Source organism: Numenius arquata, chromosome 10, assembly GCF_964106895.1.
Source record: "Numenius arquata chromosome 10, bNumArq3.hap1.1, whole genome shotgun sequence".
NCBI classification, from domain to species: domain Eukaryota; kingdom Metazoa; phylum Chordata; class Aves; order Charadriiformes; family Scolopacidae; genus Numenius; species Numenius arquata.
In genome coordinates this window covers 4,201,099-4,224,300 of record NC_133585.1, presented here as the reverse complement: position 1 = coordinate 4,224,300, position 23,202 = coordinate 4,201,099, and the positions used below count along the sequence as shown (strand labels likewise).

At 58.1% G+C, this 23,202-nt stretch overlaps 1 protein-coding gene across 1 annotated transcript in view; it reads right to left on the bottom strand.

Annotated features, from left to right (window-relative positions):
- PSD (pleckstrin and Sec7 domain containing) overlaps nt 1-9,452 on the bottom strand; it is a 36,209-nt gene extending 26,757 nt beyond the window's left edge. Inside the window, exons 1-4 of the mRNA XM_074154241.1 lie at nt 8,670-9,452; nt 8,488-8,590; nt 7,551-8,007; nt 1,713-2,156 (exon numbers count right to left, since the gene is read on the bottom strand). Of these exons, the coding sequence (XP_074010342.1) occupies nt 1,713-2,156; nt 7,551-8,007; nt 8,488-8,590; nt 8,670-9,452 (1,787 nt within the window). The remainder of the gene's footprint in view (nt 1-1,712; nt 2,157-7,550; nt 8,008-8,487; nt 8,591-8,669) is intronic.
- Nucleotides 9,453-23,202: the final 13,750 nt, after the last annotated feature.

Here is a 23,202-nt window from a genome sequence, read left to right as displayed (position 1 = left end):
TTGCCTGGCTTCTGTGCCACCATGTCCCTGGCTTCAGTGTCCCAAAGAAAGGGAAGGCCAAACCTGGTGCCTCTCTGCCCAAAACTGCCCTTGGAGTGATTCAGGGACCATAGAGCAGATGCAGTACCCCACTCTACCTCACCTTACAAGAGGAAACAGGCACAAACTTGAACATAGGAAGTTCCATCTAAACATGAAGAGGAAATTCTTTACTCTGAGGGTGGCAGAGCCCTGGAACAGGCTGCCCAGAGAGGTTGTGGAGTCTCCGTCTCTGGAGACTTTCAAAACCCGCCTGGACACGTTCCTGTGCAGCCTGCTCTGGGTGGACCTGCTCTGGCAGGAGGGCTGGACTAGATGATCTCCAGAGGTCCCTTCCAACCCCATATCTCATTCTGTGATTCTGTAACTGCAGACACCAGAGAGGACACAGAGCTCAGATCACTGCCCGGCCACCCCAAGCTGAGCCTGTGAGGATGGTGCAGGTTGTGACCAGAAGTGACATAGGTTTGGTCTGGAAAAGACCAACCCCCCAAAAAATTTGGTATGGAAAAGACCAAAGCCTAGAAAGTGGATGAGGGATTCAGGAGGCTCTGGCATTGCACAGACGGTCACTGCACAGAGAAACCTTGCAGGGCGGCAATGCAAACAGGAAGGTTAGCGCATGACTGAGACACCAAGTTCTCCGAGAGCCACCAGCTCTGCAGCTGAACCACTGGGCCAGACCTGATACCCAGACTAGACCTGATCACGCTCCAGATGAGGGTACCCTGGAAAAGGGAAAAGACGTGGCCTGTCAACCTGCCACATCACAAGTGCCTCAGCCCAAGACCTTGCTGGAAGGGGTAGGAGTGCAGGAAGTGTCTCAACCTGGACATGGTCTTACATAGGGGCAGGTTGGAAGCAGTGGGGCTGATCTCCCCCAGCCCGCTCCACCAGACGTCTCCCCAGGCATGGGGCAACCATCCTGAGCCCGGGTGCAGGCAGGCTCAGAGCAACATACAGGGAGCCTCTGGTGGGCTGTGCTCATCTCTGCCCTCCATCTCCCAACATACACAAGGCTGAGGAGGTTCAGGAGGCCAGGGCAATAGGTACAAGCCCATAGATTCATAGAATGGTTTGGGTGGGAAGGGACATTAAAGATCATTGAGTTCCAACCCCCTGCCATGGGCAGGGACACCTCCCACTAGACCAGGTTGCTCAAAGCCCCATCCAGCCTGGCCTTGAGGTCCCAAGACCATGGAACTCTTGCCCTCAAGAAACAGGAGGCTGCCACTCGGATGTTAAGGGATGCAGCAGTATCAGGAAGTCTTGGCCTCCAGGAGGGAAAGGCTGTTGAATTTCTACTGGCACTCAACTTCTGACCGGCCTCTCCCCACAGCCACTGAGGATGCTGGACTGTTCTGCAACGGGAACCACCGCAGGATTGAAGACCTGGGACTCCCTGCTTGCTAGGCTGGAGGAAACCTCACAGCCCTCCAACACCAACAAAGCTGGCAAAGATGAAAAAGGAGATGTGCTCCCACCAACATGCCTACCACAACACCACAGCGATCGCTGGCCTGATCGGCCACTTCACAGAGAGTCCAGCACACTCAGTCATCACCCTTCCCCTCTTCCCCAGCAACACGAGCTGCAAAACACGCCTCACAGGGTTAGACTCCACACCGAGCCTTGGTGGCCCAGCTGGACAGCAAGCAACTTTGGTCACTCACCTCATGTTGGAGGCCAAGGGAGTACCAAAGCTGTCCTCTGAGCGGCAAGGGCTGTGCCGAGCACCCTTCCTTCGTCTCCCCCGCTCCTCCTCCCTCTCTGTCCAGGGGGCATCTGTAGCTGAACTGGTCCCAGAGTCTGGCTCCAAATGAGCCAGAGGAGCAAAGTTCTCCTCGATCAGCTTGGCGCTGTCTCGGATCTGTCCCTGTATTTCTGGGGTGAGGGTTGGGAGGTCAAAAGTGAAAAAGGTCCCGTGGGTGCGGGCCGGGGAGGAGAGGATGTCAATGGAATCCAGGCTGGTGTAAGATGTGCCTTTGGCTCGATGGGACTCCATGATGCTCTCAAAATGCTTGCTGAAAGAGTCCATGCCATCCTTGGAGAGGCTGTGCCCTAGGAGGAAGGGCACTGGAGACTTGAGCATACCCTGTGTGTCTCGGTCCATGCTCCTAGAGGGAAAGAAAGTGAGAAGAACTGGTCACTGAGGAGCAAGGGATCAAAGCCCCGAAACAAAAGCCCACGCACTGCTCCAGAAGAAAGCGTGGGAGGGCAGAAATCTCCTCCGAACATCTGTAGACCTCCAAGGAAACGCCTCGCCTGCCCAAGACATCATGGGAAGAGGGACTGGGCTGGCCTCCCTCCAGACATATGCTTCTCCTTTAATGCAACACAGACTTTTGGTCCTTTAGTGGCTCATCCTCATAAGAAGCTTATGAAACGGCTACTGCTCCCAGTCACTCGACTTGAACTTAGATCCAATAAAGGGCTCAAGCACCAGAAGCAGGATGTGGTTCAGCTCCATTTCCAACCAAATCTGGAAGTGGCTGAATTTTCCACCAGCCTTCAGAGCTGCCGGCACCCAGAAGGCTCCTCCTGAAGCTGCTCAGGACAGTGCGACACCTTCCTCCATGAACGCAGCACCGCAGTTGCTGAGCACCGCACTCAGAGAATGACCAACACCCACCTGCAAGGTCTGCTGGCTGGTCCCAGGAGAAGTCTGGGACCCAGCACAAGGAGATGTTGAGCCCCAGGAGAAATCTGGGACTCAGCACAAGGAGATGCTGAGCCCCAGGTTTCCCCAGGCTCTCCAGAGGGAGCCTCAGACCCAGCTCTGGGCTCAGGGACCTGAGCTGACCCATGTCCTGGAGGCCAGGCTTGGTCCTGGCTCATCATCTTCTCAAGGATCAGCTCCACAGGAAGGCCCACCTTCTCTTACAGAAAGATCTGGGTCCAGCCCTACACAGGAGTTTCTAAACCCTGAAGCCCCGAGTGTTTTGTCCTCGGTGAGGTGAAGTGCAGCCTGTCCATGTGACAACAGGGACATCTCCAACCCTTCCAACATCAACGCTTCTGCCGTACCAGCGTGAACACAGCCCTAAAAGCCTACTTTACTCATAAGCCGCTATCATTTTATTCAAGCGGCAGAGAAGCACTTGTTATGCCACTCTCTCCTCTGATTAAAGGAGAGGAACTGCTCCAGCTTGTCATAACATTTGTTATGAACAAACAACTTCATACAGAGGGCTCAGAAGATGCGTCGCTGTTACAAGCGCCAAAATGATTTTCATTCATTAAGCCTTCACATACCGCTCAAAAAAAAAAAAAAAAAAAAAAACAAACCAAAATCCACCTCACCCTGATTACTTCAGCAGGCCAAGAGCTGGCAGCTTGACTCCCCCGGAGTGCCGGCTGGCTTCGAGGGGAGCGCAGCTACACCAGCCAGGGGCAAGCAAGGCAGGATGGAGGTTGCCCTCGCCCATCCACCAGCGTTTCCCCGCCTCATCGCTCCACACTCTTATCATTCCCATCGGAGCCCCCAGGAGCAGCCGCCACCTCTGGGGTGGCTTTCTGGTGAGGACAAGGCAGAAAAGACCTCTTTAACATCTGTAGATGAGCTTTACAGATGGAAACGTGCATGCACTTGTCCTTACCACCCAGCTGCCTGCTACCAAACCGAGCTAATGCCGCTGACTTCGTTTTGTGCTTTGAATCCATAAGGAGGGCGACGGGCTGCGACGGGGAGGACAATGCCAGCAGATGGAAGGGACCTTGTTCCCAGGAGAGGGAGCTGGGCTAATTCTTGTCATCAAGTACGCTGCCACCAAGCCACAGAAAAAAAACGCAGCTGGTTTCGTCCACACCATCCGAGCTCTGGAAGCGATCTCTCCACCCCGAAATATCAAGCGCAAAGCCGTGCAGCTCCAGAAGGACCCAGTCGCAGCAGCACGGGCACAATGCTGCCTGCACACACCGCTCCTGCTGGGACCTAGATGCTTCATCAGCCCCCCCTGCGCTGCCCAGCCTCCCCCACCTCCCACTCCAGCCCCCCCCCCGCCTCCCAGGAAGGGTCACCACACCGTCACGGAGCCAGACAAACACAGCCGGGAGGAGCAGAGGAGAGGAGGAGAGACAGAGGCTGTAACCAAGCATCTCCGCGCAAGGGCGACGGGCAGCGGGAAAGCAAACAGCTCTGAGCTGGGATGGGAGAGGCGGCGAGCCTTCCTTGGGAGAGGGCCGGGTGGGTACGGAGGGCAAGCGGATCCCGGGAGCTGATGGCCACGCTGCATTGCATGTTAGCGACAAAGCCCCCAGGCACCGTGGGGGGTCTGAGCAATGGACTTCGGGAGCTGCATCTGATGGAGGGGAAGGGGCTCACCCTGTTCTCCCCACCTGGTGCTGCAGGGCCATCCCTGGCCGGGGGGAGACGAGGGCAAAAAATCTCTCTCCTCAGGCCCTCAGTGGTTTTCTCTCTCTGCTAAATGCTCCTGTGACCCTCCGGACCCCTGACTGCCCCAACCATGCTCCACTCCTCCAGGGGTCTCAGCTCAGCCCCAAGAAAGTGAGGCTGTATGGCACCCGCCCCTCGCTTTATTCCTCTCTGAACAAAGCTCCTCTGCAGACCAGCTCCAGCAGCTCCTTGCACTCCCCCAGGCTCCTTCACACGTCTCCTCCAGCTCAGCAGCAGCTCACTCTTAGGGCTCAGTGACCAACTCCAGCCCGTGCCCACCCACAGGTGCTCACCAGGGGTGCTGCAGCTCCCCCACGGCTGCCCACACTCCCCTGCCACATCCATGCCATCACGCTGGGGTCACGCTGTCCCCAGTCCTCCCCACGAGCTGCAGGGGTATCCCCCTGCTCATCGGTGTCACCCCGAGAGTCCCCTCTCCAGCTCCACCGGTGGGAGCCTGCAGGACACAGGAGCATCACCCCGAGCTGTGGCTCTGTGGCCACCTTGGACTCAGCCACAGCACAGCACATCAGAGCCTTGTGGCTACTGAGCCTAAGCTTAAGCGTTTGATGATATCAGGCCCATAACCATTTTTTTTAATCCCCAACAAGGCTTGCCCTGCAGCTATTTTCCTCTCCACCAAGCAGCAAGCACAAAGGCTCTGGAAAAGCTCCCAAGGCAGCGGATCCAAGGGCTTTCCCGTGCGAGAGAGGGAGAAAAGGCGTTTCTGCCTCCTGCCAGCCCTCCCCGCTCCCAGGGGAGTGGGGCAGCCCCCCCAGCAAAGCCTCTTCTCTCTTATCAGCCCAAGGCACCGGTGCTGCGGGCCAAGCCAGGCCCTCCCTCCAGCTCCACCAGCGCGTCCGCCGATGCTCGGGGAGGAAGGGAATTGAGCCCGTTCTCGCTGACAGGTCTCAGCTCTCTGGGACTAATGGGAATAAAGACAGAAAAAGGCTTAGACTAGTCATTAGAGTCGGTAGATCTGACTCTAAATATATTCAGGGAGCAGATTTGCTGGAAGAAGACACTGTTTCTTCCGATGCTTTCCATGTCTCATTTGATTTGGTGTTGGGTTTTTTCAGCCCCACGTCCGGCCAGCTGTTAGCACGCTCTCATCTTTTGGGAGGGTAAACCACCAAAGAAGATTCCCTTTGGCCAGAATACGAAGGACAACAAGATAGTACCACGCCAAAAATCCCCCGGCGCAGAGGGTGCTAAACCTTTAAGGCTAGATTTTCAAAGGGATTTACATGTCTAAATGCTGCAAATCAGCATCCAAAGGTGCTTCAGTAATTTTGTAGGGCTGGTCCTGCCCAGCTACCAGGCCAGTCCTGCAGCAGCAGAACGGTGCCGGCTCCGGGGAGCCCGGGGGGCTTCTTAATCACCCCAGCATCGCCCTTCCCGTGAGCAGGCAAAGCAGAAAGCTTGAAGTAGAAAACATCAATACTGGCGACTGGTAAACAGGGAGGAGGACTGCAGCTGCAGAGCTCAGAAACAGCGCGTAAGCAAAAACCCAGGGCTGCCATGCAGGGACTAAACAAGCTCACGATTTGAGGCTCGTGGTTTTCAAGACACCGTCTGCAGGGTGAATATTCAGGGAATATTCACCTGCCTGGGGAATATTCAGGGGGCTGCAAATCAAGAGAGCCACTGGTCTACAAAGAAGCCACGTAAAACAAACATGATGCCCCTATATACGCATCGGTAATTGTAGCGAGAGCACTGTCTTTAGGGGCAACAACGCATTTGAGGATCCATCCAAGCTACAGTAAGGTGTCTCAGAGGACAAAAAGCAGGTCTAGGCTTACAGCTCATCGGGATTATAATACGTATTTGGAAATAAAATGTCACTATGCAAGATAATTGTTACAGTGACTTAAAGAACTTGCTTGCAGTGATAATAACTTTACACCTTACTCAAAACTTCCATCGTTATTCATTTGGAAAACATATATATATATAAAAAAATGGCTTATGTTCAGCATTTCTCTACAACCCAACGCTTTTGAGGACAGTGCAGATGGCATGGAGGAATGTATCCATCTCCTCCACTAGAGATGCAGGGGCTGGACAAACTGGCAGGAGCCCAGGTCCCCTCTGGATGCCCACCTTCCCTCCCCACCAGCCCAGCACCTTCGTGCTTCTCCTTCCCAGCGCAGGGGCACCACTTGGGGTTATTTTTTCATTGCCATTTTCCCACTGCGGGCACCAAACCCTCCCTTTTCTTTTTCTTCCACCTAAATGCTCCCACCGCCTGCACAGGCATCTCCCGCTCCCTGCCAGGGCCTTTCCCCTCCGGGTGGCTGTCCCACACGGTGCTCTGGAGCTCCTTCCCCTCCTGATGCCTTCCGGGGCAGGCTGATGATGCCCATCATCACTCCTCATGGTGAAGCCACCACTCCAGAGGACACTCCACGGGCAGAGTCTCATGTCACCAGGCCCAAACGCCACCTCCCATAGGTCCTAATTGCCGGTGCCAGATGGGCAGCTGGGATGGCATGAGCTGAATGATAACCTTGGTGTCACCCACTCCATCAGCCTCCCAGCACAGGGTGTTTTGCCACACGGGTGAAAAACGACGCGGAAGACAACAAAAGGCTTTTTCCAGCCCAATGCATCCCCCACTCCTTCCCAAACACGGCAAATACCTACCGAGGCCAAGCAAAAGGGACCGCTCTTGCTGCCGAAGCACAGCTGTCTATGGAGGGGAGGGCAGCCCGGCAGTGTCTGCCAGCACACAGCAGCTCCAGGACACGGCCTGGGCTCAGGTGGCCCTGACACTGTCACCCCAACACCCAGCAGCACCGGAGCAGGATGTAATTAACCTGGCAGGACTCACGCCGGGAATCCTCGGCTCAGCCAGGCGACCTGAGCCGCAGGGCTTACCCCAGGGGGGCAGGGATCACTTGTGTCACCCTACTCTTTCCATAGGGCATTAAGAGCCCTCTCCCAGTCCCAATCCCAGTCCCACTGGGGGAATGCAGGACGCCATCTGACCCCGACACCCAGCTCACATGGGATTTTTGGCTCAAAGGCTTTCAGCAGAGCCCATTTTGCCACGCAGAGGATAATTAAGGAGGGCGAGAGGAGCTTTTTGCCCTCACGCACAGAGCCTCACCTTTCCCTGTTCTCCTTCCTCGTTGCCTCAAACACCTCATCGTCCTCCTCCACGTTTCCATCCCGCAGCCCATCCTTCGGGCAGCCGGTGCCCAGGGCGGAGGGCTCCTCCGGCGTGCTGTTCCTCCTGCCTGGTGTGCCCCCGAAGCTTGGGTTGCTCTCACTGTCCTTCTGGCTCTCAATCGCCGAATCCACCTCCTCCTTCTCGGCCAGGATATCGTCGATGTTGGTTTCGCGGTAGCACCTCAGCGGCACGGTGTCCAGGTCTGTCTCCGAGTACTTCACCGTCCTCCTTATAATCCCAGTCTCGCAGGAGCCAGGCTTCTGGCCGCCTGAAGGAGACATCTCTATCTCCACTTCCACGTGGCTCAGACTGTGCTCGGGCACCGGCACCGTTGGCTCGGTGGGCAGCAGGCGGACGGGCTTCTGGGGGGGCACAGCCACGGGGGGAGAGGAGCCTGCAAAGGAGCCCCGACACTCAGAGCCATGGGGAGCTGTGCTGGGGGGCAGCTTCACACGGACAGCGAGAGTGGGGACACGTGTGATGGGCACTGGAGAATGGAGAGGGGGAGCCGAAGGAAAACGGGTGGAAGAGGCAGAGACAGGGTGCTGTTGGCGCTGGTGCACCCACAGAAGAGCCCTGAGACCCCATCTGAACCCCAAACTCCTTCCGCAGAGGCAGCGGGGGGCTGGGGGTCAGGGCTCTGCGCCACCCCCAGCTGCAGGGGACTCTGCGGGGAGGTTGGCACGTGCAGGATTTAGCCCCAGGAGGACGGGGACTGGCCAATTTTGTGGGTATCCTAGCTGTCTGGTGGGCACCGACAAGTCCCGAGGGATGGGCAGCCCCAGAGGGAGTCCCAGCAGAGACTCAGGCTTTCAAAGGGGAGGTTGGTTAGGCCAAGGGCATCACCCCCTCCGCTCCCCCCACGACTTCTTACCTGTCTTTGGGGTGTCCGAGGAACCATAGAAGAATTCCCACTTGGCCCTGGCGATGCGCTGGGCATGGGCTGAGCTCTGCCGGGGGTACGGCCAGGCGCTGCCCTGCGGAGGGGAGAGCGGTGAGGGGGTGACAGACCCCAGGGCAGAGCCCGTGCCCGGCGTGGGGCACCCCAGCACCTACCTGGGGTCGGAGCTCCGGCTTCGGGGGGCTCCTGGCAAAGGCAGGGAATTCCTCGGGCAGCCCGTTGGCGAGGGAGCGGCAGAGGCAGTCAGCATCGAGGGCGCAGGGCTCCATTCCACAGGGATGCGTCCCTCCTGGGGTCCTGCCCCCGGCCAGGAGCGGGTCGGAGGCGGAAGCCTCCAGCTTCAGCGTGCGCAGGAGCCGCTCCTGGGGCAGGGGCAGGGGCTGGGGCTGGGGGGACCCCATGTCCCCACCGAGCTCCAGGCTGCGGCTGAGGCTGCGGGGGCCATTCTCCCAGCGGGGCTGGGGGGGCGGCAGGCTGCCCAGGGTCCGCACGCTGGCCTTCTCGATGAAGCGGAAGGTGACAACGGAGCTGTGTCCCTCCGAGGCCACTGCCACCAACGGGCTGCGGCTCCCCGGGGAGGAGAGGGCTGGGGTGGGCTTGCCCCGCCGTGGGGTGCAGGGGGCCGTCAGGCGCCCTGTGCCCGGGCAGCCCCCATTGCCAAAAGTAGCCACCTCCGCCGGTTTGCGGGCCAAGGAGCCAGTGCTGTTGTAGAGGCCAAGGGGGCAACGGCGCGTGTCGGTGGCCAGGCCCTTGCGCAGGAGGTGGAGGCGGCCGGCGTTGAGGTTGGGGGTGAGGCAGCGTGGGGGGCTGTGCCTCCCGGCCTCGGGGCTCCCCCCCGCCAGCCATGGCCTCCGGTCCAGCCCGCGGGCAAACGGCGGGGGGGAGGCGGCGCAGCCCTCCTCGGGGTGGAAGCGGACGGGTCCCCCCGCCTGGGCCATCCTGCCGGAGGTGGCCACGGAGGGGTCAGGTCTGGAGCCCGGCAGGGTGGCAGAGGGATGGCGAGGTGGGTTCCCAGCACCCCTGAGATGGTGGCCGGGTCGAGGGGCGACGCATCCTCAGGCAGCCCTGAAACAAGGGCGAGGAGAGCTGGTTAGGGGAGGGAGGGAGGACACAAGAAGCAGTCCGGGGCCACAGGGAGGACAGGCAAAAGGTCCCCTGCCCTTGAGGCAGGAGAAAGAGATGCTCCAGGTGAGACAGTCCCCTTCAAACCCCCTCCTGCCACAAAAAGCAGGCGAGGTTCATTGCGGGCATCACCCCAGCTCCACCACGGAGACACTGGCAGCCCTTTGCTCGGTCCCCAGGCACCCTGGGGTGTTTGCTTCCTTCCCGGGCTGCCAGGATGCTCAGGAACTTCCCCACACACACACAGAGCAGCACCCCAGACACGGCGGGAGAGCACGCTGTGCACTTCAAAATGGGTTTCATTCATCCTGCTGTGGGTTGAATATATTTACTACCCACAGCCTACTAAAATCACTTCAATAAAGGGGGGAAAAAAAAATGATATCCTGGATCACCGAGACATCCTCCAATTTCACTTGCTCAAGGAGCTTAACAGGAGCAGCATGGGCAGGAAGCCTCTTTCTTTGGAGGTCAGCCTGGGTTTAAAGTGTGTCACACCCGCACATGCCACAGCCGCTATCAGTGGCACAGACAGAACTGTCAACACCCACAGATCCCAAAAAACAGTGGTTACGACAATCCCGCCCTGGGGGAACGGAGCACACCCGCCCTGTGCACAGCTCGCCCTCCTGCCTCTGCCCAGAGCCCATTTATCCAGAGGTGAGACCAGCCACCCCACAGCAGTGTGGGGGAAGGGGGGACACGGAGCCCCCATCGGTGCCGCTGGCAGGGCTCCTAACATTTTTCTTTCTCGCAGTGGAGCTAAAGCTTGCACTCATCCACCCTCGAGTTTCTCCGAATTCCTGGTGTGCAGAGAAGACTCTGCCTTGTCTGCTTTTGCCTTCTGACAGACGCCAAGACACTGAGTCCCTCACTTAGAGCTCATCATCTGAAAGTGAGAAACCAAATGCCAGTTGCAAACAGGGGAAAGGGTGATTTCTACTCCCTGTTCCCGAGTCCAAACCAGACAGGACTAAATTCCTGAAGGATGTTGGGCTGGATTTTCAACGGTGTTTAGGCTCCAGAGATGCGGAGACATAACTCTTAATAAAATAGCCCAAATCACCCCCCTGGGGCAGGCGCCCAAATATCTGCACTATCACGCTGCTAAAAAATCTGGCTCCTGCTGAGCAGCAGCAATCTGTAATTCACTCACCACAAAAATACACTCTCCCGTTTAACGTATCAGTTACTGGTTTTACAGTCTTTCTCCCCTGTTACGCTCGCGTTCACATTCAAGGTTGCTGAAGTTAACTGATAAATAATAAAGATGGGGGGGGGGGTGTGTGTTAATATATTTCCAATTAAATTCCGCTTTTTATCTCCACGCAGGCTGACACGCACGCCAAGGAAGAAAAAGTTATCACTAGGAATAGTTGGCATTCGCTGTAACATAACAAATCTAAAAAAAAAACGGCCTATCTCAATACATGTGAGTTATTGCTAAAATAAATGGGATAAGCACAGTGTGTCCTCCCAGTTATCAAAGGGGAATTATCAAATTCAGAGTAAAGGCCGTGCCCGCCTGCGAGCCACCGAAGCCGGATGGTTACACCATCCAGCGGAGCGAGCTTTTCTTTAATAAAGAAAAGTAAAAAGCAGAAATGCAACAAAGATGAAAAATCAATGATGGAGCTCGGGCTTTCCTGCCTGCTGATTTGAATGGTGAATCAAATTGATGCTCTTTAAATCGCTGTGATGAATGGGTTGGGCTGGAGGGAGCCTTGCTGGTCCCACTGCCCGAAGGCAGGAGAAGTCCTGGGAAGGAAAGCTTACCCCAGGGCACGCGTTCAAAGAGAAAAAACTCGGGAGCTGCAGCGTGGTAGCCGGGAGCAGCACATCAGTGGGGGATTTCATTTGTTCAATAAAACATCTCGTACATACAAGAAACTCGCTCCTCCTGGCAGTCCGAAGGGATGCCCAGGGATTTTTCCCGGCCTTTGCTTTGAGCTGTACCCGGTGCAACAGGGGATGGTTCCTCCCGGTGCCGGCGATGCGGGGGGAAGGCAGCAGACAGCAGGCACTGCTCACGCTGCGGGGGAACAGCACACCCACGGCAATGGGGGGTGTGCGGTGTGCGGGGACAGCGCGCAGGAGCTGGGGGAGGATGCGAGAGGAACGGGAGAAGAACGGGACAGGGATGGGAGAGAAGCAAGAGGTGCAGGGCTGGGGGCTGAATTCACATCTCTGCGCCGGACACGGTACCGCTGTCACCTGTGCTGGCAGGGAATGGGGGAAACCAGGCTGTTGGACCAACAGGGGACCCCTTCCCGAGGGGCTGTCGGGGCGACGGACGTGCCCCCCCCCCCCCCCCCTTCAAGATGGGGCTGAATCTGCCCTTCCCCTCCGCGGCCCCCCCCCAGCCCGGCCTCCCTCGCCCGACACCTCCCGTCTCGGCGGGATCAGCCCTGAGTGGATGTGACATCCATCCGGATGAGGAGGGAGCCCCCCCCGGCCAGGGGGCCCCGGCGGAGCCTCCCTCCCCCTCGCTCCCCCCCTCGGAGCCGTCCGCCGCGCCCCGGCCTGGCACCCCCTGCCCGGGCAGGGGCCTCTCGCCCGTCCCGCCGCACCGACACACCGAGGCGGGTCCCGGCCCCCGCCGGGCATCCCCCGGTGCCAGCGCAGCCCGGTGCCGCCGCCGCCACCCGCCGGTCACCGCTGCCGGGAGGGCGATGAGCCGCTCCGACCCCGCAACAACTGCCGCAACTTTCCCAGCTCCCCCTTACCCACCCACCCCCCCACCCCGCTCCCCCGCCGCCCCAACTCCGGCCTCCGGGCTCCCCGCCGCACCGCACCGCGCCCCGCTCCGCTCCCCGCGCCTCACCGGCAGTGCCGCCGCCGCCGCCGCATCCTGCGCGCCGCGGCTCCGCGCTGCCGCCGGTACGGCACGATACGGCACGGTACGGCTCGGTCCGCCCCGTCGGGCGCGGTACGGTACGGTACGGTGCGGTGCTACCGGCCCCTGCCCGCCGCTCCCCGCCGCGCTAATCCCGGCCCGGGCCTGTCACTCCGCCCCGCTGACAGCCCCGGCAGCCAATGGGAAACCCCCCCCCCCCGGGCGCAGCCGCCCCGCCCCGCGGCACCGGGACACACCGGTGTCGTCGTTCCCTCCCCCCCCCTCCCCTCCCCGGTGCGGGCGGGCGTATCCCGGTGTAGCACCGTGCTCGTCCCCGTGTCCCGGTGTGCACGTCCGGGTGTAGCGGCGAGCACATCCTCGTGTCCCGGTGTAACACCCTGCGGGTCCCGGTGTGCACGTTCCCACGTGCCAGTGTGAACCTGGCCTCCCGCGCTGGCGGGCACAAGCCCGTTAGGCGGGTGCGCGTGTCCCATTGGAACACCGCACGCGTCCCTGTGTCCTGGTGTGCGCATCCCCATTCATCGGCGAGCGCGTGGCCACGGGTGGCACGTCACCGTTCAGCGGCACGCACGTTCCCGTGTGACCACGTGTGAGCATCCGTGGCCATGTGCGTTGTCCCCTGTACCTTAGGGCCCATGCTGGCCCGCTCCCCACCACTGCTTGGGGACCGCGAGGACAAGAAGACAAAAGTTGCCGTGTCCTGGGACACCGGCCACCCCCAGCGAGCTGCTGGCCCTTGCTCTGGGGAGCAGACCCCACGCTGGGGACTCATCTCTCCAGGTTGAGGTCTCACCCCAAGCACACCACAGCCACAAGGACCTGACGCCACTGTTTCACCAGCCACCTTAAGGACAGGAAATGCCACCCCAGTCTCAGGAAACTCCTTCGTGCCACAAGGGGGGGAAAAACATCCCAGATTTTTGCGTCCCACCCAGGTGCTCTGCCAGCACTGGAGGCGGGTTTGAGCAGAGCCCATACGGGGCCACGGGGTGCCAAGTGCTGTGGCAGGGTCCCCGGCCACGCTGCTGCCACCACCACGGCTGGCAGCCAGGGCTCCCTGCCCGCCCAGGCTGCCGGATCGATTCACTATTAAACAGCACTTTATTACCCAGCCCCACTATCGTTATTAAATGTGTGCGAGCGGAGAGGCCCAGGGGAGCCGGGGCCTCAGGTGCACACCGTGCCCGCAAGAGGAATTTGGGGAGAGCTGCCCCTCCTTGCCGCTTTTCCTGCCAGCTCCGTACCCGCCTGCCCTCGCTGTCACCCAGAAAGCGTGTCCCCTTCTCCCCTCCCAGGCACGGGGACGTGGGGAGAAAGCAGCAGGCTCAGCAGGCTCTCCTCATATTTAATGCATCGAAGCACTGCCATTTTCTGCCTGCTTCTCCCGGCTCCTGCCTGCGTGGGGGCCCTTCTCCCCCACGCTGGGGACGGCGGGTCCCTGAGCTGCCTCACACGCAGCCGGCTTTCGCCGCAGACTCCGAGAAGCTGGGCTAATTAGGGGCCCCGGCTGCTGCGGGATCAACGACCTGATTCCTTCAGCAGCTTCTTGATGGCAGGAGGGCGGGGAGGGGGAAGGCTTTTCTCTAAGCCGCAGCCGGAGCGACAAATTTAACCAAGTGGAAGAGCTCAGAGCTCTCCCGGTGTGTCCGTACCAGGACAAGACATGCCTGCACCTTCCCGGCGCCTGCTGAGAGCTGCAGAGGGGAAGGGAGAGAGAGATTCTTCTGCCACCCTGGCTGGAGATCCAGGCCATCCACAGAAAACACATTTCCTTCCAAACCACGTGTGTTTCACTCACAGGAGCTGCTTTTTCTCCCCACCGCGCCCTGCTCCATGTCCCCATCACCTTCCCACAGCCCTGTAACTCCTGAAGGATGTTCCCACACGCTTGGGTCAGGCCAGCACTGACATAAGGATCAGGATTTAGCCCTGGCTCCCCTGGTCCCTCCTGCTGTGAATCCCTCCTCAGCTGATGAGGGGCAGGAGGGAACAGGGGAGCCCTCTAGCAGATGAAGGGAACCGGGGGAGTCCCCCATGCTCTACCCCACAGACCCATCTCAGGGGGCTTAGCTAGAGAGCCAGGAGTGCCGTGCACTGGGAACCCTCTTTACTGTCACTTGGGCACCTCAGGCCCTCCAGTCCTTGCCTGCAGGTACCACATCCTTCCTACATGAGAGTCCACCCGGTTCCATGTCATCTCTTCCAGCCTCCTGGTCTCTGCCAGTTCCTCAAGCCCAGCCACAGGCAACTTCCAGCATTGCCCTTGGTCATCTTCACACAACACGACTCTCCCCCCCCGCAAGCCCAGAAAGATGTGGGTGCCACCAGGGCAGCACAATGATGACCTTCTTGCTTGGAAGAGACCAACCTGGGATGTCATAATGTCCTGGGGGCTGTAGAGGTCTAGATGATATTTGGGTGGGGAGGGGGTAGGCAAGAGCTCCTTCCCCCAGCTGGCTCCAGGAGGGGCTGGTGCTCAGCCTGTCCCAAGGCACACAGATCAGTCTCTAGAAGGGCACTTCTCCTGCAGCTGCAGCTCCACTTGGTGTAAACACCCTGGTGCACCTCGGGGCTGCTCCCCTCAGCGCGGGGGGGAGGCTCTCAGAACCATTCCCTTTGGCGCAGCTTGTGCTTAAGGGCCATACTTTGACTCACTGCAGCCAAAGTTGGTGGGGCTGCGCTTTGGCTTCAGGGCACAGCTTACAAGTGGGGACAGTCACTCCATCGGCAGGTGGGTGCTCCTCACCCAGCTCCCCATGGAAATAGCAACTCCAGCCCCACAGGAGATGGGTCCCAGTGAGGGCAAGGGAAGCCGAACTTCCCCCATCTCTGCACTGAGGGCTCCGGGGCAACTGATGAGGATGCATGTGTTCCCTCAGGGCCTGGACTTAACTACACATCTCTAATTAACGCCTTCTGCCTCCAGTGCCAACACCCAACCACATCCTAGCTGTATATTAAAAAAGCCGCTGCGGTATAAGCCAAGTCTTTAATGGGCTGATGCACTTACCGGTTATCCCACCAGGCTGGGGGTTAAGGATAAATGGTGAAAATACCCTTCCTCGACAGTCTCTTATACAAATGATACTCTATAGCTTACTCGGGGCAAAAAGGCAGTGCTGGAGACCCTGCCTGCACCCCCCATATCCCCAGATCTCAGGCTTCTGCCCAGACCTGTATCAGTGGAGAGCACAACCCACACCATCTATTAGGTCCTGGTCCGATTGTTGGTCCGGGAGGGGTTTGTAACGATGTGCCTCTTGCAGCTCCCTTGCGTGGGGCAGGTACGTGGGACCACGGCGAGATTTTTTCAGGGTAAAAAGGCACCCTGGAAGAAGACACAGGCTGGAAAATGTCTTACCAGAGGGAAGAGCCAGCGCAGGCTACAGTCTATGTGAGGGATAGCTGTTGCCTGCCCGACTGCCAATGCCCTCCCCAGCATCCCAGCTCCCTACCTGGGGCTGTCCCCTCCCGCAGGAGGGACACGGGCTTGGAAGAGCAGAGGCGTAGAGAGGAGGTAGAAAAAGCTGTGTGCTTTTTGAGTGAGCTGTAAATATTTCTGTAACGCCCCGGGAACACCTGCTGTTGCAGAAATCCCCTGAGCCTACCCCAGCCCCGGGCAGCACCAGCACAGCCAGTGGGCTTCCCCCTGCACCAGCACCGCTCGGTCGAGGTGAAGGCAAAAACACCAGCGTGGTAAAACCTGTCCTGAGGACATGGGAGGTGGGGCCCCAGCACAGCTTGAGCCATAAATAATCTCCCTACACATCAAGTTAGGGGAACAATTGTGTGGGAGTATCTCTTGGTAAAAAGATGCTCAGGGAAAAAAGATGGTCTTGAAGGAAAGCAGGAGAATTCTGGCCGGTGGAGTGTGCTCTCCGCGGAGCTTCCTGGGTGCCAGCCGGTCACTCATCAGACTCACCTCACCACGGTGAGTCACCGCACCAAAGAGACAAATTTTGGCTGAAACAAGCCAAATCACCAGGTTTTTTGGGTGTAGCCTCCCAGGACACACAGCTTGTGCTGCAGCGCAGATCTCTGGAGCTGCTCTCTAGCTGATCTCCGCAACAGTAAGATATGATCCCTTCCCTCCACCTTCAGCCACAAGACTCACATGGAGAAAGGTGAAAGGGCGTAAGGAGGAGTAAGAGCAATGAATACAGGGAGTATCTTAAGCAGAAAAGAGACAGCAAGCCCCAGGCACACAGCCTGACCCAGCGCAGGGACAATGTGGTCACATACACAATTGTATAAAAGGTATGGAAGCCCTAAGAGGTTAGTTAAGGAGGAGTAATTACAAGCATAGCAAGGAAACTGAGCAAAACCTGCCACCATGGAGATGTGTGGAGACACAAAGGACATGCTGAAAGCTTGGAAGCAATGGATTCAGGAGGGTGATGCTGCAGAGCAGCCCTGCATTGGTGTGTAGCTAGGAGCTCCTCACACATGTTCCTCTTCTAACCCTGACTTGCACAACTTGGCCTTGCTTTACTTCTGTTTATTTTGTTTTTTAGCCCTGACTGTATAGTCAGGTTCTCTTCTCAATAAGAGAAAGGGGAAGGTGGCATGTACTGGGAAGGGCTGAACTGAAGGCATCATGGGTTCCTGTTTCACCAGTTTAAGAGTGACTCATTGGTGGCACTGTGTCATCTCAGCACTCACCAAGGGGAGAGCTTGCCCCCTGAGCTCAACACCTTCTCCTGTGCAACCAAGTTGTGCAAGAAGTCCAGCTATGGTCCACTCCAGCCCCAAGAGTGATGGAGGCTGTCAGACTTATCCTGCAGCCACAGAGAATATGGAGCCAGATCCTTTGAAAGAACCTAGTTGAGAGTCCAAGGAAAAACAGTGTTGAGAGACCACCAGCAAGATGCCAAGCCATCATACGAGGTGATAGATCTTAGGGCATCAGGTTAATGTTGGCTGGGCACTACCCCGGTCTCCTAAAAGTAAGTTGTACCCTCCCACAGCACCAGTCTTTGGGGACACCAGTAGGCTTGAGGAAACCCTGCCAACCTCTTAATACACCTTTGACATGGGAAGAACTGTATTTTCAATGCAAAGGAAAAGTCAAGGGGCACGGGTGGGGAAGACAAGCCCAAGATCAGCCAGCAAATCAGCAGCACCTCTGGGAACCAAAGCCTGGGATTCCTGACTTGAGGTCAGCTCCTCTAACCACAAGACTCCCTTCCCTTCAGGCCCCAATTCGCTAAACCTCACCCCAGCTTCCCAAAGGATGAGGTCAAGACCGAACTACTCCTCTAGACCCTTCGAAAGTACAGCTGGGCACCAGCACTGCCTCGCAGCAGTGAAGCTTGCTGAGGTTTCTGTTTGCCTCAGGGGGATGTTCATGAGGATGAGGATGCCAAGCAGTATCAGACCTGAGGCCATGCCCTGGCTCCGGGAGCAGCCAGCACCATATGTTTCCAAGGAAGACACAAGAAAGCTGCAGCAGCAGTTGTTGGGAGCTAATCTGCTTGCTCCCCCCCAGGGCTCAGCTTGGTCTCTCGTCACTACGGATCAGCTCAAGGCCTGACGCAGGAGCCCTGCTTTCCCTCGCAGGACATCAGCGCTCATTGGGATAACAGGAGAGCCACAGGACTGACCAGTGTCCTCTGCTCATTGAAGGTACCTGGGCAATACACTTCCCCAGCAGCCCTGCAAGCACCGCAGGTGTCACAGCCCAGAGCTGCTTCTGGGAACAGGCAGCTTCAGATGCACTTTGTCCAAAACGATGTCTTACAAGGGGACAAAACAAGTGATGGGCACTGGTAAGTCACCACAGATGCAGCTTCCACCTTGAAAGGGAAGCACCTCCGGGTTCACCTCACTGATCTTGCAAAGGACACCCTCTTGATATATAAAAAAAAAGTAGAATAGAATAGTTTGGGTTGGAAAGGACCTTTAAAGGTCCAACTCCCCTGCAATGAGCAGGGACATCTTCAACTAGATCAGGTCACTCAGAGCCCCATCCAAGCTGACCTTGAACATCTCCAGGAATGGGGCATCTCCCACCTCTCCGGGCAACCTGGGCCAGTGTTTCACCATCCTCATTGTAAAAAATTTCTTCCTTCTATCTAGTCTAAATCTACCCTCTTCAAGCTCAAAGCCATTACCCCTTGTCCTGTCATAACATACCCTGCTACAAAGCTTGTCCCCATCTATCCTGTAGGCACCCTTTAAGTACTGAAAGGCCACAATAAGGTCTCCTGGGAGCCTTCTCTTCTCTGAGCTGAACAACCCCAACTCTCTCAGCCTGTCCTCATAAGAGAGGTGCTCCAAACCTCTGATCATTTTTGCAGCCTCCTCTGGACCTGCTCCAACAGGTCCATGTCTTTTCTTGTAAGGCAGGAGCTGGGGCTGTCTGAATGACACCAGGCACACACTGTGCCACGGAGCTAACAGGGCATACCCCGAAGCCAGGCCAGCTGGGTTCACTTAAGTGCTTTTGTCAGCTCCATTTCCTCATCTCTCACAACCTGTCTCCACCAGGCTTATCACTGAACTCACAGCACTTACAGACACCAGTGGAGCTGCACATGAACAGGACCGCAGCCCTTTTTATATCCTTTTAGAAGAGAAATTAAGAGAATTGGTTGGTCTTACAGGAGCAGTTGTGATAATCTTTCCCACATCCTCTATTAAAAAAATCTAGAAGCTGGCAGCCATCCAAGCTTGTAGCAGGAAGTTTTTAGCCCAAGCTCTGCCCTTATCCTGCTGCTTGACTGGCAAGTTGAATTCCCCTGGTCTTAAGGGAGCACCGCCCCCCCCCCCCCCCCCCCTCAACCAACATCAGGCCCAGCTCAGGAAGCTGTTTTAGCAAAGCAGTTTGCGGTATTAGGGCTCAACCAGAAATGTGCGTCTAGCTGAAGCTTAGAAAGGAGACTTACAGACACCTCTCAAGAAAAAATGCAAGCCCACCTTTGAAAGAAAGAAGCAGAAGCTCGCTGGATCTCTTAACTGAGATAATAGAGCAGAACAAAGCTCTGGTCCTTCAAGCTTGCCTGCTTTGAGTTACAGAATCACAGAATGATATGGGGTTGGAAGGGACCTCTGGAGATCATCTAGTCCAACACCCCTGCCAAAGCAGGGTCACCCAGAGCAGGTTGCACAGGAACATGTCCAGATGGGTTTGGAATGTCTCCAGAGACAGAGACTCCACCACTTCTCTGGGCAGCCTCTGGGCTGCCTCTGGGCAGCACCACTTCCAGGGCTCTGCCACCCTCACAGTAACGAAGTTCCTCCTCATGTTCAGATGGAACTTCCTATGTTCCAGTTTGTGCCCATTACCTCTTTTCCTGTCCCTGGGCACCACTGAAAAAAGACTGGACCCATCTTCTTGACACCCACCCTTTAAGTATTTATAGGCGTTGATCAGATCCCCCCTCAGTCTTCTCTTCTCTAGACTAAGAAGACCCAAGTCCCTCAGCCTCCCCTTGTAAGGGAGATGCTCCAGGCCCCTCATCATCTTTGTAGCCCTCTGCTGTACCCTCTCCAGCAGTTCTCTGTCCTTCTTGAACTGGGGAGCCCAGAACTGGACACAGTACTCCAGCTGTGGCCTGACCAGAGCAGAGTAAAGGGGGAGGATGACCTCCCTCCACCTGCTGGTCACACTCTTCTTGATGCACCCCAAGGTGCCAGGAGTTGTCCCTTTACTGCTAAGCTATAGCAGATAGCACCACCCCAGCCCCGTGCTGTGGTGCTGTACGGCCCTACCACGGCCACGCGGCAGACAGGAAACCTTCACACAAGAAGGGTACTGGTTTGGGACCCTTACCGTTGGTGCGGTCCTAGGTTGCTGGCTCCGCTGGACATCCTGAGGGTGTAAAGCTACGTCTCAGCACACAGTCCTACAAACGATGCTCTTCCTGCATCTGCAACCAAACTGTGAAGAAGACAGAGAGCAGTCTGAGCATTTCACATCTTGGAAACTGTCTATAATTCCTAATAAACAGGACCTAGATCTCAGTAGCCATAAGATCAAGCCTACCAACTAATTTCCCCACAGACCAGCAGCTTGCCAGGGCCCTGGGGGGCACTAATAAACCTTAGTGGCCCTAACTGGCCTCACCTGGAGCCTCCACCACTCCAGCCCATAGGCCCACAGACTCCATTTAAGCTCAGCCTGGGGCTTTTAGTTCCCCTCAAGCAATGTTGTAGGTGTGCTGGTCTCCAGCTTGGCTTAACTATCCTTATGCTGGGCTATGGGCTCTGTTGATCTGGATCCTCCCCTGTGGGTTGATATCCTAGCTGGACCTCATCCCCACCCCATCATGATGGCCTTGCCTGTTGATTTATGATCTGTCTGCCCCTGGTTGCCCTCACTGGGCACCAGCCAGGTATTAAGTACCTGGTTTCTGGCTGGTGAGTCCCTTGCTCTTTCAGGAGCAGCCACCCTTGCTGTCAAAGCAAACATGCCACAGCACCTGCCGTGGTGGTGTGTTAGGGAACCTGTTTCCAGGCTGTAGGATCTGAAAGCTGTTCATTGCTTCCCAGGGCAACGCTGACCCTGGGAGCTGCGTCTGGAAAAAAGCCAGCGCTGCCTGAGAGGCTGCAGCGCCCCAGCCCTGGCACAGCGATTGTTGCCCCGCGAGCAGCCTGAAGTGAGCTGGGTTAGGAATGATTCCTGAACAATCCCGTGAGCAGCTCAGGGGTAACCAGCTCTGGAATCTCTGCCTTGGCACTGGGTATTGAAGGTAGGAGAGCCTTCACCTTCTCCATGGGCAGGTCCAAGCTTGTGCATCTGCAGGCTGGGAAAAGGTTGGGATGCAACAGAGGCCAAACAAACACAACGGGGTCTCACCTCTGCCTCTAACAGTGCCTCCCAGCCTCCTCGTGGTACCCAAAATCTGTCTGGGCTGACTCTCCGCCCTCCTCCGAGCCCTGCTACCAGCAAGCTCCCGGGGAAGTGACTCAGTCAGCCCAGCTGGATGGGATGAAATGAAAAACATAAACAGAGGTTGGTGTGGGAGCAGAGCAGGTCCCACTTGCCAGCCCAGCACACATGTTGCTCAGGAAGGACAACAACCTGAATCCTCAACACTGCTCCTCCGAGCAAGGACTCCACACGAGCTGGGGGCTCCCAGCCAGGTCTGTTTTGGAACAGAAAGCCTTCAGCGAAGGCCAGATGTAATCGAGCGTTGCGCTCCCTTGATCCCTGGTGCTCCCTCACCTCCTATCCAGCCCAAGACCGCTATTTCAAAAAGCCTCCTTGTAGCCAACCTCAGTCACAGCCGTTCACTTACAGGGGCAAAATTAAGGGACCCCCCCCTGCCAGACACCACACTTCTGTTTCACAGCAGGAACCGAGAGCAGGGTGAACACAGAGCTGAAACCTCCCAAGGGCACAATGAACCCTCCCGGTCTAGAAGCAGGATCAGCAATGCCAGAGCTTTCTGCGCCTCCACCGCAGAGGAAGGAAGGGCTGTCCCAGGCCATGGCTGGGGGCGTTCTCAGCTCCTTTACTAAATTGAAAATTCCTGCCTTGCTTGTCCTTCTGTAAATGAGAAAAGCACTCTGCTAGCTCAGGGAGCTGCTGGGATGCTCCAGGGGTGGGTGCTATGTGCCGTGGGGCAGCCAGGTTGTGTGGGTAGCTGCCCCCAGAGGACAGGCACCGGGATCAGAAGACCTTCCCCCAAACCAGCCTCCACGTTGGCAGGGAATGAGCAGAGCAGGGTGCACGGACAGGTCATTGCTTTCCAGGGAACCTGGGACTTGTTCCAGGGAGTTTAGGACCGGGCATCTGGGATTCCTTAGCTGTATGTGGGCCCTGCTCTTTTGCCAAGTGGATCTAGCGCCTGTTGCCAGCAGTGGCCAGCAGCTTGATGCTGCACAAGGTGCCAGGGCTCAAGATCCGAGCCAGGGATGGGGTCACTCGCCCAGGGCCAGCTCCGAGGTGTGGTGTGCTGTACCGACGCGGGGGGGAGTGGAAGGGGAGGACTGCCCCGCAAACCGGCAGCGCGGAGGAGAGCAGCGGGGAAACAGCAGCTTCTGTTTCTGCGGGAGCCCTGCCCGGAGTCGTTATGGCAACTGCGCCGGTAGGAGCCCGGGCCGCTTCTCCGCGGGGGCTGCCGGCAAAGGGACGGACCCCACTCTCTCCTCGGAGCTACGGGGGCAGGCGGGGCACCGGCGGGGGAGCGGAGCGGGGGGAGCCGGTTGGCGGGGTGGAGAGACGCGGGGTGAAGGGGGAGGGAGGGCAGCGCCGTCCCGCCCCAGGCATTTGCGGCGCGGGGGCAGCCCGGTACCAGCGGAGGAGCGGGGGCCAGCGGCTGCCGGTCGGGGGTGCTGTGAGAACGGTGAGCCCCGGGGCCCGGCCTTGGCCGGGGGTCTCTCCGCTCCTGCGGGCGGGGTGGGGGCGGCAGTGCCCGCCGGGAGAGCAGCGGGGCCGGGAAGGGGGTGTGGGGGCCCGGTCCGGTCCCGTCCCGGAAGGTGGTGGGGGGGGGGTGGGTGTCTGGCGGGGCCGGGGGGGCGGGGCCGGGGGGCGGGGCCGTCGCTCACCGGCAGCGGCGGGTCCCGGCGGGTCCCGGCTCCGCGTGGTGCTGAACGGACAGCGCCGTCGCGCTGCGCATGCGCGGGGCCGCCCGCCGCGGGCAGGGGCGTGCGCTGGGGAGCGGAGTGTGCACCGGGGAACCGGGGCCGCCGCCGGGCTGGAGCGACCGGTGTGCGCTGAGGACTGGGATCGTGGGGGAACTGGGACGACTGGAGCCCCCCGG